We start from the raw sequence: 13,588 nt of genomic DNA, 5'->3' as shown, positions 1-13,588 counted from the left end.
TTTAATTGTGTTATTGTCTTCCATTGATCGGGACACTTTTGTTGTTGCAGCCTGAAATAGCATTAGCATTTTTTGTTGCTGCATCACTCTCAGGTTGACTCATGTTACCAAATGTTTTGGTACATTTATGAACATTTATTTTATATATGTATGACCTTAACATTCTTATAACAATAATAATATTTGATAATAATATTATAATATTGATATAATAAGATAATGATAATAATTATTATTTTATTTATACCCCACCCATCTGACTAAGGCTGCCGGAGCCACTCTGGGAGGCTTCCAACATACATAAAAACATAAGAAAACATTACGCACTTCCCTATACAGGGCTGCCTTCAGCTGCCTTCTAAAGGTTGCATAGTTACTTGATCTTCTTGGCTCCAGGATCGCGCCACTCCATGCCCTCACAACGTTCTCTCAGGGACATCATACCACACCCTCCAACATTTCTCCGATGGCAATAGGGGCATCCTTAGAAAAAGCGGGACTTTCCGGGATCAAATCAGAAACCAGAATGGCTTCTGTAAACCCAGGACTGTCCCTGGAAAGTAGAGACAAAAAGTACAGTGGTGCCTCGCAAGACAAAATTAATTCGTTCCGCGAGTTGTGTCGTCTAGCGATTTTTTCGTCTTGCGGAGCGCGGATTCGCTGGGTATTAACGGCTTTAAGAAAAAGGAAGCAAACTCGCAAGACGTTTTCGTCTTGCGAAGCAAGCCCATAGGGAAAATCGTCTTGCGAAGCAACGCAAAAAACGAAAAACCCTTTCGCCTTGCGCGTTTTTCGTCTTGCGAGGCATTCGTCTTGCGAGGTACCACTGTATGAGGATCCATGGGGATCCGTGCTTCAGAACCACGTTTTTGGGCCATGGAGTTTCCAGGAAGCTGTGGATCCGAGTTTTTTGTGGTGCATGCTGTGCCCCTGGACATGATGTGTGATTTGACAGTGAGTTTGGGGTGGCCCAATGCAAAAGGTGTGAGGATCCATGAGGATCCGTGCTTCAAAACCACGTTTTTGGGCCACGGTATGACCAGGAAGCCATGGATCCGACTTTTTTGTGGTGCAGGTTATGCCCATGGCCATGATATGTAATTTGATGGTGAGTTTGGGGTGGCCCAATGCATAAAGTGTGAGGATCCATGAGGATCCGTGCTTCAAAACCACGTTTTAGGGCCACGGTGTCGCCAGAAGCTGTGGATCCATGATTTTTGTGGTGCAGGCTGTGCCCATGGCCATAATGTTTGATCTGATGGTGACTTGGGGCTGATCTAGTGCAAAAATCATGAGGATCCATGTTTTTTAACCATGTTTTTGTGCCATTGCGGCCCCACGAAACAGTGGATGCATGATTTTTTTTATGCTGTCTACAGAGTAAGACATGGTCTACAGTATCATGGCAGTTTTATTTAATTTGAATGAAAAAAATCATATGAATTCATGAGGATCTGTTTAAAATCAGCTGGATCCGCCTTTTACCTGTTTCTGGAGAGGAAACCCAACCAGCTGTGGGGTATAGTTTAATGTTGCTCATCATCAAAGGAGTAGGGCCACAAATATGTTTTAATATATGCAGGGCAGCAAAAATCCAAAATGCCGTCCCCAATTTTTCCCCGACAGAGACTCTTGGTGGCCCACAGAAAAAAAGAACAGTGAAAAACATAGGAAAGAAACAAGCATTTAAGAGCACGAGCGGCTGTCCTCGGGCGCAGCGCATCTGCGGGGCGGGGGCGGGGCGGGCGGGAGGACGACGCTTCTTCCCTTTTCTTTATCTCTGTGGACAATTCTGACGCAAGGGGGCGTGGCTTCCGCCCCTCCGTTGGACCTTCGCTTCTTTCTGGAAGGGTCGCCCTGGCAACCGGGGGAACGGAAGTGGCGTAGCCGTTGCCCGGCGCCGGCGAGAAGTGGTTCCGGGTCTTCGGCTGCTGTCCGGCTTCCCCGCCTCGCCGGGCGAGAAGATGACTTCGCTGCGCGCCTTCACCTGCAACGACCTCTTCCGATTCAACAACATGTGAGCCGGAGGCCTCGGGGCGGGAGGGCGGGCGGCGCGTGTCTCTGGCCTGGAGGCACCTCCGTTGCCTGTCCTGGGCCCGCCTTCCTCCCCCCCCGGGTCCTGCTAGCGATGGAGGGTCGGAATTGCCGCCCAGACAGCACCTGAGCAGGCCCGGTTCGGAGCCTCTTTGGGCTGCCATCTGAGAAAAGGGAAAATTGAATTTTGCCTAGGATTGCCAAGTGCTCAGCAGCGAGTCTTGATCAGTTACTTGTACCTTTAAACATCAAATTGATGAGCAGAAATCAGATGAAGCTTGTTGCAGATAAAGATAAGGATTATCACCTGCTCATTTCTGTAACCCAAACTGTGGTGAAAGGCACAGCTACAGGGGTTATTTTAAGATTTGGCAATTTAGTTGGCACAAGGAAATAGCTCTCCTCTACTGAATATTTCAGGATCTCTTGGAATTAAAGGGATGTTAGAACTTGCCTCCTGCTCTTCTTTGGTTATACTTTATTCCCTGACCAACTGAGTTGTATATCCAGAGTAGATCACAAAATTAATAATTGTTCAAGAGGAAGAGGCAAACTGAGGTTTCAAAATTGGTGTGTGGGATGGAAGAGATTGAAAGGTTTGCCCCATACCCAGTTGTAACTGGCTCAAAGTTTCTCCCTAGTAATATTTTGGGTGTTTAATCTGTTCTTGTTTCCCACAGCAACTTGGATCCCCTCACAGAAACTGTATCCTTTTAAGCCTCAAGACCTCTGAATGCTAATGGCAGTACCTGTGAGCCTCTTCATACATTATACTACAGAAAACATGTTTGTCCCTGAATATTTTAATCAGGGAGCTGCAGCTATTCCCGGCGTCTTGCAAGTGTACCTACATGACAGAAATGTTTGTTATTGCGTTCATTCTTTATTCTTCTATGGGCAGTCCATAAAAATGCAATATATGGGGCAGCCTTGAGAAGCTTGTAATATGGAAGTTACTATGGATGCGAAACAGCAGTGTGCTGTATTTATTATTTAATTATTAAATTTCCATCTCACCCTCCCTAAGGGGCCCAGGGCAGCAAACACCAAAATAATAAAGCAATCATAATTTTTAAAATAAACAAAACTTATTTAAAACACTTAAAAACAGTCATATAACCCCACAGCAAATAATATCTGGATCAAGTATCTTTTGACCATCAAATGCCTGATTAAACAGGAATGCTTTTCAGTTTCTTCTGAAAGTTAATAATATCAGCTTCCTACCCTCAGAAGTAATATTTTGAATGTATCACTTTGACTGTTCAAATTGTTTATACAATGTTTATTTGAAATCCATACAATAATATTGTAAATGTATGTGATGTTATCCCTATAATACAAATGAGCTTATGGCAAAATTGAACGAGACACTTTCTGATTCATAGCCCAGTGTTCTCCAATATTATGTCCAAGCTAAAATCACTTCATGTAAGAGGTTCTGTATTTCCTTTTTTCTATATAGTGTCTTATGTCTCAAAGATTTAAAAAATGTCATAGTAATCAATATTTAGAACTGGTACATTTCAAGTGGTCAAACAATATGTATCTTAGTAACCCATCCAATAGCCTGCAAGGAAGATCAGTATAATTAGCCGCTTCTTTGCTGTGGATGCAGCGGGGCTGATAAATAGTGGTATAGTCGAAGCTGAGGAGAGAGACAAACCAGAGAATTATCAGTTCTTACTCTTAATTGCTATTCCTTCTAAAATGGGTCATTCCATATCAAGTGATGTCATGTATTTTGTTGTAATGTTCACAATATGTACTAACAAGAATTCTTTCAAAGCGTTAATTCTATCATGCAATAGCAAGCTATCACTTGGCTTTGGAACACATTTTTTAAAAGAAATGCCTGACCAGCTTTTCAGATACCTTTTAATTGAATAACTTTCTAAATAAATGCCTGAAGGAACTGATATTATAACTTGACGTCTTGTTTATTCTGTTATATCTTACTCCAAGAAGACCCATTTATCCTAAATAGAACCCAATAAGGCAGACATGTATGTACAATTTTTTAAATGTGATCCCACTGAGATCCCAATATGAAATTTTGCAGGTAGCTCTTAGAAATATGAAATAATCAATACAAATGTTTTGGAATTTTTTAATCATATTAATTTTTTTAATCACTTTTTAAATTTTGTTTTATTGCTTTGGCTAGTGGCTGCTGCAAATAAACATTCTTCTGATTCTGATTTTACATTCTTGCTTTACCTGTATTGTATTGTTATTATTTATTTTTTATTCAGAAACAGACAGTAGTCTTAACTATTTTAGTATCTTCCTGTGCAAAACCAGAACTGTTTGGAAAACAGTCACTTTGGGGGTGAGCAACTTAAGGTCCCCCAGACATTACAGAACTACAGCTTCTATAGTCCTTTGCCCTTGACCATGCTGTCTGGGACTGATGGGAGTTAGAGTTCAGCAATAGACGGCGTGCTACAGATTGTCACCCCCCACTTGCTTACTGAGGTGATATTTTCTTAACATGCAATACTCCATAGTATGGAATTCCATTTTACTTGCAGTACTTGGCTCACTGGCCTGAGTATTTTATTGTTGCAGAAGCTCCTGGTGGAGAACTGATGGGCTACAGTAAGTAGGTTAATTTTCCTTGTTTCTGTGTGACCAATCTTTGACTAACCCTTTAATTATTTGGCAGTAGCACTGCAACATTTACTCAGATTTTAAGGGCTTTTTATCAACCATGAAGATGTCCTTGATAAATTGGGCAGAACCTTTTGTTAATATTAGTTTTAGTATGAGCATATAAAAACCGCATATGGAAAGTAACATCTGAAGGTAGGGGTTGGCAGCCCATCACCTGCAGGCACCCAGATGCCTGTAAGGATGAACCATAGCCCCTAGATTCACAGTCTTCATTTTTTTTTAAAGTAACTTTCTAGTTTTTATAATCTCCAGTATGAGGCAAAAGGTACACACGTTCTTTTTTTGTCCGTACCACCCTTACTGACACATCTCCCACCTTGCACCTTCTCCCCTCCAAAAACGTGCAAAAGCCCGTATGTGAGAGAAATGGTGCTACACACTTGGGAGCGGAGGAAAAGATGTGTGTGTGTGTGTGTGTGTGAGAGAGAGAGAGAGAGAGAAGAAGATTGTATGCATATGTGATCTGTGAGGGAGAGAGAGGTATGTATAAATCTGTTTATGTGTGGTCAGAGAAAGAAATGGACTTGGGCAGAGAGAGAGAGGTGTGTGTGTGAAGTGTGTGTATGAGTGTGTGAGCAATGCATGTGTGTCTGATCAGTGAGTGTGTGCATGAATGTGTGTGTGTGAGAGTGTGGTGGGGCCACCTTGGATATTTTCCCTGGTTCAAGGGGATGCTCTCTGTTATTAGCTAGCAACAGCATCATTGTGTGTATGGGGCAAAAGCCAATATTTTGTGATCTTCATAGTCAGGACCAGCAGGGTGTAGTGACTTCCCTTGGTAAGCCTGAAGTTGTCCGTGTGTGTGTGCGTTGGAAGCAGCAGTGATGGTTCTCTCTCTAACTGATATTTCATGCCTCCCATAGCAGCTATTTTGTGACTAGTACTTCTTCAAAATTTGAAATGTGCCCCCTGGTCCAAAAAGGCTGGCAGCTCCTGTCTTAAAGTATTTCCCCTTCTCTCACACATCCAAAATGAATGCTTCATCTGATGTGCATTTGTCTACAGCACATCCATATATGTATCTTCTAAACACAAAATGTGCTTCTTGCTTTAGTAATAGTTTTTACCATATGCAAATGTATCCCAATTTAATTGATACATAGTATGAGTATTACTCATAGTAATCAATTAGAATTTCTTTAATTGGGTTTCAGCCCTCCCATCAGATGTCAAGGAATAAGCAACTGACTTTTAAAAGATATCTGAAGGCATCCCTGTTTAGGGAAGTTGTTAATGTTTGATGTTTTATCATGTTTTTAATATTCTGTTTGGAGCCACCCAGAGTGGCTGTGGCAACCCAGTCAGATGGGTGACATACAAATAAAATTATTATTATTATTATTATTATTATTACTTGGAAGTGAATACACTTACAATTATAGCTTTTGTTGTTCTCCTACAGTTCCGCATCTATTAGTATCTTTCTCCCTGGAGTCCTAATCACAGACTTCACTTTGATGTTGTCTGTAGTCAAAGAGTTGCATACATTTTTAGTATTTCCTCGTAGTGATAGGAAGGTGGCAAGAAGAGCCTGCCAGGGTACTGACCTGAAAGACTGCTCCCTACCCAGTAGAAACCCTCCTCAGGGTTTTAAAGCTCATTCACTTTAAAGCTGGTTTTGGGAGACATAAGAGTTAGAAACATTCTGTTTCTTTCTTGATATTGGAGACTCTCTGAACATTTTGTTCAGTGGTTAATTTGCTGTGTGTGAGACATTCTGGAATCTGTATAGTCCTGATGTTCAACTTCTAGTTTGAGTCCTTTTTAATTGCCTGCATCTGTAGTAAAGCATTTTTTCTGGTTTTATGTCAAACACCATAAATCCAATAGCTAAGTTTCTGTGGGATGGCCATGGTCTAGTCCAAACAAACTAACCCATTTTATCCTACTTTTCCTTGTAGTCATGGGGAAAGCTGAAGGTTCAGTAGCCAGAGAAGAGTGGCATGGCCATGTTACTGCACTCTCCGTTGCACCTGAATTTCGGCGGCTAGGTTTGGCTGCTAAGTTGATGGAACTGCTTGAAGAAATATCAGAAAGGTGAGGGATGCCTGCATGATAAACATATATTTTCCTCTCTTAGCGATGTATTGATCTGTTTGAATTCCTGTAGATGTATTGATGAGAACAGCTGAAGGCATCATAATTATATGGAGAATTATTTTGGGGACTCTAAGAAAACAACTCAATGAGAGCTTTATAAAGTCAAGAGTGCTTCATAAGGAAGTTTTATTTTAGGAGTGTTGGGGTGCTGCTCAGCTGACAGGTTAGGTTAGCCAGTGTCAAATAAAAGGCTAATAGCGCTTTTATCTAAGTTAGAATAGCCAACTTCCTTCAGCCCTTACCATCAGTCATGCTGGCTGAGACTGATGGTAGTTGGGCATCCAGCAACATCTGGAGGGAACCACATTGACTACCTAAGTGGTGGAGGCTGCAATCCTGTGTACACTTACTTGGGCTAAGCCCCACTGAACACTGGGATTTCTTCCCACATAATTGGCTGCATGATATTTCCCTGGTACTTCCGTTAGCGAGAAATATGTGCCAGTGAATAGAGTTGTGGTCGTGGGTAAATATATATTATTGAATTATTTCCTCCCCCAGCTGCCAATTATTTATTGAAATTCTTTTAAATAGGGTTAAATAGGCATTTTGGGAGTGAAGGGCCTTGTTGACCTATAGGCCACATTAACCCTTCTGTGCAAAAGTGGTTGTGGCCAATTTTTACAAACTGATTGGGAAGGGGGTGCTTCACAGCAAGGGGCCAGTAAAAGAACAAAAAACTTTTTTTTAAGCAAATGGATAAATGGGAGAGGAGCCATATTCAGCATTACACAATTACAAATGTTACATCTGCACAAGCATAGAAGCTTGCTAGAGGAACAATCTCCCCTCTGCTCCCCCCACGTGCTGTGCTAGGAGGGTTTTCCTGTCCCTCCCTAAACCAACTTGGGGGAGCACAGGGGGAGGAGAGCCTTGGCGCAGGGCTTCCGATGCCAGTGTTTGCCCTTCAAATTCATCTGTTATATAGCAGTCACTATATCAGCACTGTTTCCCCTACTTTAAGCTATGTGTTGCATCAAACTGAATTTCCTGCTTCTCTCCTCCACCAGTAAGTCCTCCAAATCTGCTCTAAAGGAAAAGGTAAAGGGACCCCTGACCATTTGGTCCAGTCGTGGCTGACTCTGGGCTAGTGGCGCTCATCTCGCTTTATTGGCTGAGGGAGCCGGCGTACAGCTTCTGGGTCATGTGGCCAGCATGACTAAGCCACTTCTGGCGAACCAGAGCAGCGCACGGAAACGCCGTTTACCTTCCCGCTGGAGCGGTACCTATTTATCTACTTGCACTTTGACGTGCTTTCAAACTGCTAGGTGGGCAGGAGCAGGGACCGAGCAACGAGAGCTCACTGTCGCGGGGATTCGAACCGCCAGTCTTCTGATCGGCAAGTCCTAGGCTCTGTGGTTTAACCCACAGCACCACCCACATCCCAAATCTGCTCTGGGTTCCCCCAAATCCTCTGGATCAGATTTGCAGAAGGTGGGACTATGCAAGGAGAGGATGGGGATGTTCACGGAAGTTGTTCCACATGTACAAAGATTTAGTTTGATATATTCCTAGGTTTTCAAGACTTCATTTTATTTCTGTGTTTTAATTGCAATTTACTAGTGTCCCATCGTGGTACAACACTGGCTGCATTTGGAAGCAATTATAAGCTATGGTTTGTTATTACAGAAATGAGCCTGGTTGAGACTTGACTCCTGTTTCTTCCTCCAGAGTAGCTGTGTTAGAACCTTTCTCTTCCATTATCAAATAAGTAGAATTCCACATTATTCCTGAATCCAGAACTCCTTGGCTCATCTTAATTATGGTATATTGAAATAAGCTAGCTTCATAAAGCAAAGTCAGACATAACTCTAAACTGATAAATCAGGACAGAAGAATGAAATAAGTACAAGGATGATGGTTTCCTAAGCTCATTTATTTAAAGGCAAACCATAGTTTGTTACAGCCAAACAAAGTCATGGAATCAAACTTTGGTTTGTGCCAATTCCAAACCATTGTTTTAACATCCAGACAAATAGGCAAAGCGGGAGCTGCTTGTTGGTTTCATTTTCCATTTGCTCCAAAGTATTCTAACCTGAAGGCTCAGTGGCCTCTGGAGGCTGGAGCAGCAACCTGAGCGGAATATCAAGACAAACATCATACTAAATCAGAAGTGCCCCTTATTCTGGTTTGTCAGTTCAAACAAACTAAATGTAAACATGGTCTGTCATGAGGCATGCCTGTTTGTCAGCTTGCCTGTTTAGTGCAGAATTCCCACCCACCCCCATTGTTCACTGCTTAATTCTTATGTTTTTTTATGTAGATCCGTGTGTAGCCTCTTACAAACTATGCTGTTTTCTGTTAGTTATTTTGTCTTATTGTGTCATTTTCTTTTTTTAATGAAGAAAGGGCGGATTTTTTGTGGATCTCTTTGTAAGAGTATCAAATCAGGTTGCAGTGAACATGTACAAACAACTAGGCTACAGCGTGTACAGAACAGTGCTAGAATACTACTCTGCCAGCAACGGGGAGCCTGACGAAGATGCTTATGGTAAGTGTTGTGCAGAAAGAGACACTTTGGACAGTCCTTGTGATGTAATAAATTCCCATGCCGTTAAAATGAAAATGTGAAATTGCTTGGGATGAGCAAAGCTTTTTGCCCAAAGTGGGTGGAACAGGAGATGTGACGGTGAGCTGTGTGGGGCAGGGTGTATTCCAGGCATGCAGAAGCCCGCTCTCCACCCTTCACGGACTCATTCCAGCCAGGCAAAATCACTTGAGGAAGCTGTGAGCCAGAGCTCTCGAGGGGCTCCTAGGCAGAGGAGTTGGAGCTTAGACAGAGAGACCTGAGGGCTGGAGGTTCCCCAATCTTGATCTCGAGTAGAATGATAAGCCAGTGTAAGGGCACAACTGACCAAAAAGAAGTACTCAGTCTTCTTCCACTGAAATAGACGGCCACTTGAAGTGTATTATGTTGTAAATATGTTATTAATCATTTCCCACAGATATGAGGAAAGCTCTGTCCAGAGATACAGAGAAGAAATCAATTATACCGTTACCCCATCCTGTCAGACCAGAAGACATAGAATAAGCTTAAGCTGTGGATATTTAGACATGTTGAAAATAACATCTTTGAAAGCATTTTGGACCATCTATGGAAAATGGTGTTTAATTATGAATGTACTTGGAAACCCGAGAGCAACAAGGAAAGTGTGTGCAGACACGAAGGAAAAGCTTCATTTTTAGGCTACTGGGCTGATGCCCCCAAACCCCACACAGGTTTGCAGCTGCACTATTGGCCGCTTAGGGTTTAATCTTTTTTACAAAAATCATTAAATCCTTGGCTGTACAGAACTATTTCTAAAAATCTAGTAGATTAAAAATTTTAGGAGCCTGGAGCTCATTGGTGTCACTCATTCATGCTTTGAGCATTGGAGCCTTAAAGTATATATTGGGAAAAAATAAAATCAACGGATTTAAAATGAATTCCTCTTGTACTTGATTCACTTTGGTAAATACAGGCAACTCACATTTTACACTTATTTCACTTATGCAACCACAGCTTTCTGTGGGGTGGGGGAAAATAAATAAGTGGAGAACAAAGAAAGCTTACTCTAAATTTACCGTATTTTTCGCCCCATAGGGCGCACCGGCCCATAGGACGCACCTATTTTGGGGGGGGGGAATAAAGGAAAAAAATTTATTCCCCCCCCCCAGGTGCGGGGCTGGGGCAGGGGAAGCCTGAGCTTCCCCCGACCCCAGCCCCCAGAACAGGCTGCTATCTGCAAGCCGTGGGAGAGCTGCGCAAAGTCGCGCAGCTCTCCCACAGCTAGCGGAGCACTGCGCGAAGCCCGAAGCTTGGGGCGTGCTGAGCTCAGCGGCTCCAAGCTTCTGGGTGCCGGCAAGCTCTCCGCTAGCTGTGGGAGAGCTGCGTCTCCCACGGCTAGCGGATAGCTTCCTGAAGCTTGGAGAGCGAGAGGGGTCGGTGCGCACTGACCCCCCTCGCTCTCCAGGCTTCAGCGAAAGCCTGCATTCGCCCCATAGGACGCACACACATTTCCCCTTCATTTTTGGAGGGGGGGAAGTGCGTCCTATAGGGCGAAAAATACGGTATTTATTCCTCCAATGCACAGCTGCAATTGCGGGCTTACTTTGGGAAGGCAGTACGATGGCTCTGGGAAGCAGCCTTCCACCTTGCTGAGCGGGGGAGGGGGGTTCAGTTCCAGGGATTCCTGTCTTTATGCATCTATACGTGGATGCTCCCCTCCCCGCAACCCTTACATAAGCCAAAAGTTTATTTAATCTGTTATTGATAGGCAGTTTGCCCTTTCCCTTTAATGAATTAAAAAGCATCATGAAAAGTTGCCGTATTTTTCGCTCCATAAGACGCACCTGACCATAAGACGGACCTATTTTTTAGAGGGGGAATGCAAGAAAAAAAATATTCTTTAAAGGGAGTGCTGAGCAGAGCCAGGCTCTGCTCAGCGCTCCCTTTCACAAGCTGCGCGGAGCGTGTGTGCGGCACTTGCAGGCTTTTTCCCAAGAGCCGCACACACACCCCACATAGCTCTTGGGGGCTTTTCCGGGAGGTTGGGGAAGGGACTGAGGGGCTAAGCCAGAAGCTAGAACAGCAAGAGGGAGTGCTGCACAACGATCCCTCTTGCTGTTCTGGCTTCTGGGATAGCCGTGCAAAGCCTCTTCAGGGCAGCAGGATGAAGGCCAGAACAGCGAGAGGGAGCACTGCGCAGTGATCCCTCTTGCTGTTCTGGCTTCTGGGATAGCTGCGCAGCCTGCATTCGCTCCATAAGACGCACACACATTTCCCCTTACTTTTTAGGGGAAAAGTGTGTCTTATAAAGCGAAAAATATGGTAAGTTTTGCTAGTATGAATGCTGTTTGAGTTATTCAGACTATTATTCTTGCCAGTGGCTGCTTCGCAAAGTAGTAAGTAGAGTGGTGCTAATATGTCACCTTACTCAGACAGGGTTCTTATTATCAGGGCCTCTGGTTTGTAGGTAGGCTGCTTCTCTAGCCATAGTTACTAGTAATAGTAACTTGCAAGTAAAGTGGCTATAATCAGCACTCCTTAGCCTTGTTTTAATAGAATTTTGTACTCGGGCAATCTCAGTCAAGAAAAACAACTCTGTAATGAGTAAGAAATAGCTTTGGCATAAGTTTTGTTGTTTTCTATATTGATCCTCATTTTGGTACCCAGTACACACAATACACAGATGTAAGAATAAATCTGCCATTACATAGAAGAGAACTAGATACAGTGGGTGGCTAATCAAAATGAACAGTATCCCCAGAACTCAATTAAACAAGCACTATCAAGGGTCTCCTAGAAGCCCATTTCTCACTTGGAAGCCATGCATACTTCAAAACAAACTTCCAAAATGTTGTATTTCGTAAGCCATTTTATAATAGGCTATAAAGATTTCACAGCCTGTAGGAGTGCTTAAATGGTCTATATCAGTGCCCATGGAATGGACCATGTATGCACCAGATTGAAGAAACATGAAATCAATAAAAATAAGTTGCAGTCATCTCACTTTGCAGTAGCAATTAAGGCTAGGCAATATCAGGTTTTCAACACCATCTCATTAGCTAACCATCATGATATACCAGTATAGCATGATGTGTGAAATAAGGAGGGGTGGCTGGGCTGTGGATCATGCTTTTTGTTGCATGATCTCCATGCTCTTTCTTAAAGCTCTGGGTGGTCCTTTCCAGCAGCATGCACAACCAGGGCACCTGGCCTGGGGAGTGGAAAGAACGACCAGCAGAAGGAAGGATCACACTACTTGGGTTGATAGTGGTCTTTGCTTCCCAGCAACACATCCTTGATCGCTGTACCTGGGCTGGCAATGCTGGGCTGGCAGCGCTCGGCTGTCCTTCCTAGCAGGAGGAGCGACTGGGAGAAGGAAGGGGCAGGCAGGCAGGGCTCTTTCTTAAAGCATCAACACCATGGTTAAGGGGAGGTGCCGAGGCTGACTTCTCAAATTGCTCACAATTATACCACCCCCTGAAATTTTGAATGCTGTTCACAATGTATTGCTGGGTCAAATACAGTGGTACCTCGGGTTACAGACGCTTCAGGTTACAGATTCCACTAACCCAGAAATAGTACCTCGGGTTAAGAACTTTGCTTCAGGATGAGAGCAGAAATCATGCGACAGCAGTGGGAGGCCCCATTAGCTAAATTGGTACCTTAGGTTAAGAACAGTTTCAGGTTAAGAACGGACCTCCAGAACAAATTACCGTATTTTTTGCTCTATAAGACTCACTTTTTCCCTCCTAAAAAGTAAGGGGAAATGTGTGTGCGTCTTATGGAGTGAATGCAGGCTGCGCAGCTATCCCAGAAGCCAGAACAGCAAGAGGGATTGCTGCTTTCACTGTGCAGCGATCCCTCTTGCTGTTCTGGCTTCTGAGATTCAGAATATTTTTTTTCTTGTTTTCCTCCTCCAAAAACTAGGTGCGTCTTGTGGTCTGGTGCGTCTTATAGAGCGAAAAATACGGTAAGTTCTTAATCCAAGGTACCACTGTATAATGAAACAGTTATCATGATGCGGTCTTCAAACAGGTTTTGAATGATGTATCTTATCACACCCTGGCAGTAATAGCTCATTTCTCAGGCCTGAAACTCTCCGATCTATAGATTTTGTAATTGGGGCAATGGAAATCTTTTATAAAAGAATAAATTTCCATCTGTGAATAATGCTTCAGGGATATACTTCTAATTTCGTTTTCTGGTGCTGCCCATCTCTTTTTCCCACACATGGACACATAACATTACTACTACTAGATGAAGTGTTAATGGTTCTTTCTTGCATTTCAA

At 43.2% G+C, this 13,588-nt stretch overlaps 1 protein-coding gene across 1 annotated transcript; it reads left to right on the top strand.

Moving 5' to 3' along the window:
* The first annotated feature begins 1,863 nt into the window (after nt 1-1,863).
* NAA20 (N-alpha-acetyltransferase 20, NatB catalytic subunit) lies at nt 1,864-10,236 on the top strand. Its single transcript, XM_083624178.1, has 6 exons — nt 1,864-2,017; nt 2,715-2,739; nt 4,545-4,635; nt 6,612-6,747; nt 9,156-9,301; nt 9,756-10,236. Exons 1-6 carry the CDS (start codon nt 1,965-1,967, stop codon nt 9,839-9,841), a joined length of 537 nt encoding a protein of 178 aa, XP_083480304.1. The 5' UTR covers nt 1,864-1,964; the 3' UTR covers nt 9,842-10,236.
* The last annotated feature ends 3,352 nt before the right edge of the window (nt 10,237-13,588 follow it).

Source organism: Podarcis filfolensis (genome assembly GCF_964270895.1).
Source record: "Podarcis filfolensis genome assembly, chromosome: 7".
NCBI classification, from domain to species: domain Eukaryota; kingdom Metazoa; phylum Chordata; class Lepidosauria; order Squamata; family Lacertidae; genus Podarcis; species Podarcis filfolensis.
This window is presented reverse-complemented; position numbering and strand designations above follow the sequence as displayed.

What these genes read in the sequence shown, in the direction of transcription:
- NAA20 (XM_083624178.1), top strand. Translation starts at nt 1,965, where the DNA reads ATGACTTCGCTGCGCGCCTTCACCTGCAACGACCTCTTCCGATTCAAC. An exon ending in TGGATCCCCTCACAGAAACT is followed by an intron (nt 2,740 to 4,544) that starts GTATCCTTTTAA and finishes AATACTCCATAG; the next exon opens with TATGGAATTCCATTTTACTT. An exon ending in TGGAGAACTGATGGGCTACA is followed by an intron (nt 4,636 to 6,611) that starts GTAAGTAGGTTA and finishes TTTTCCTTGTAG; the next exon opens with TCATGGGGAAAGCTGAAGGT.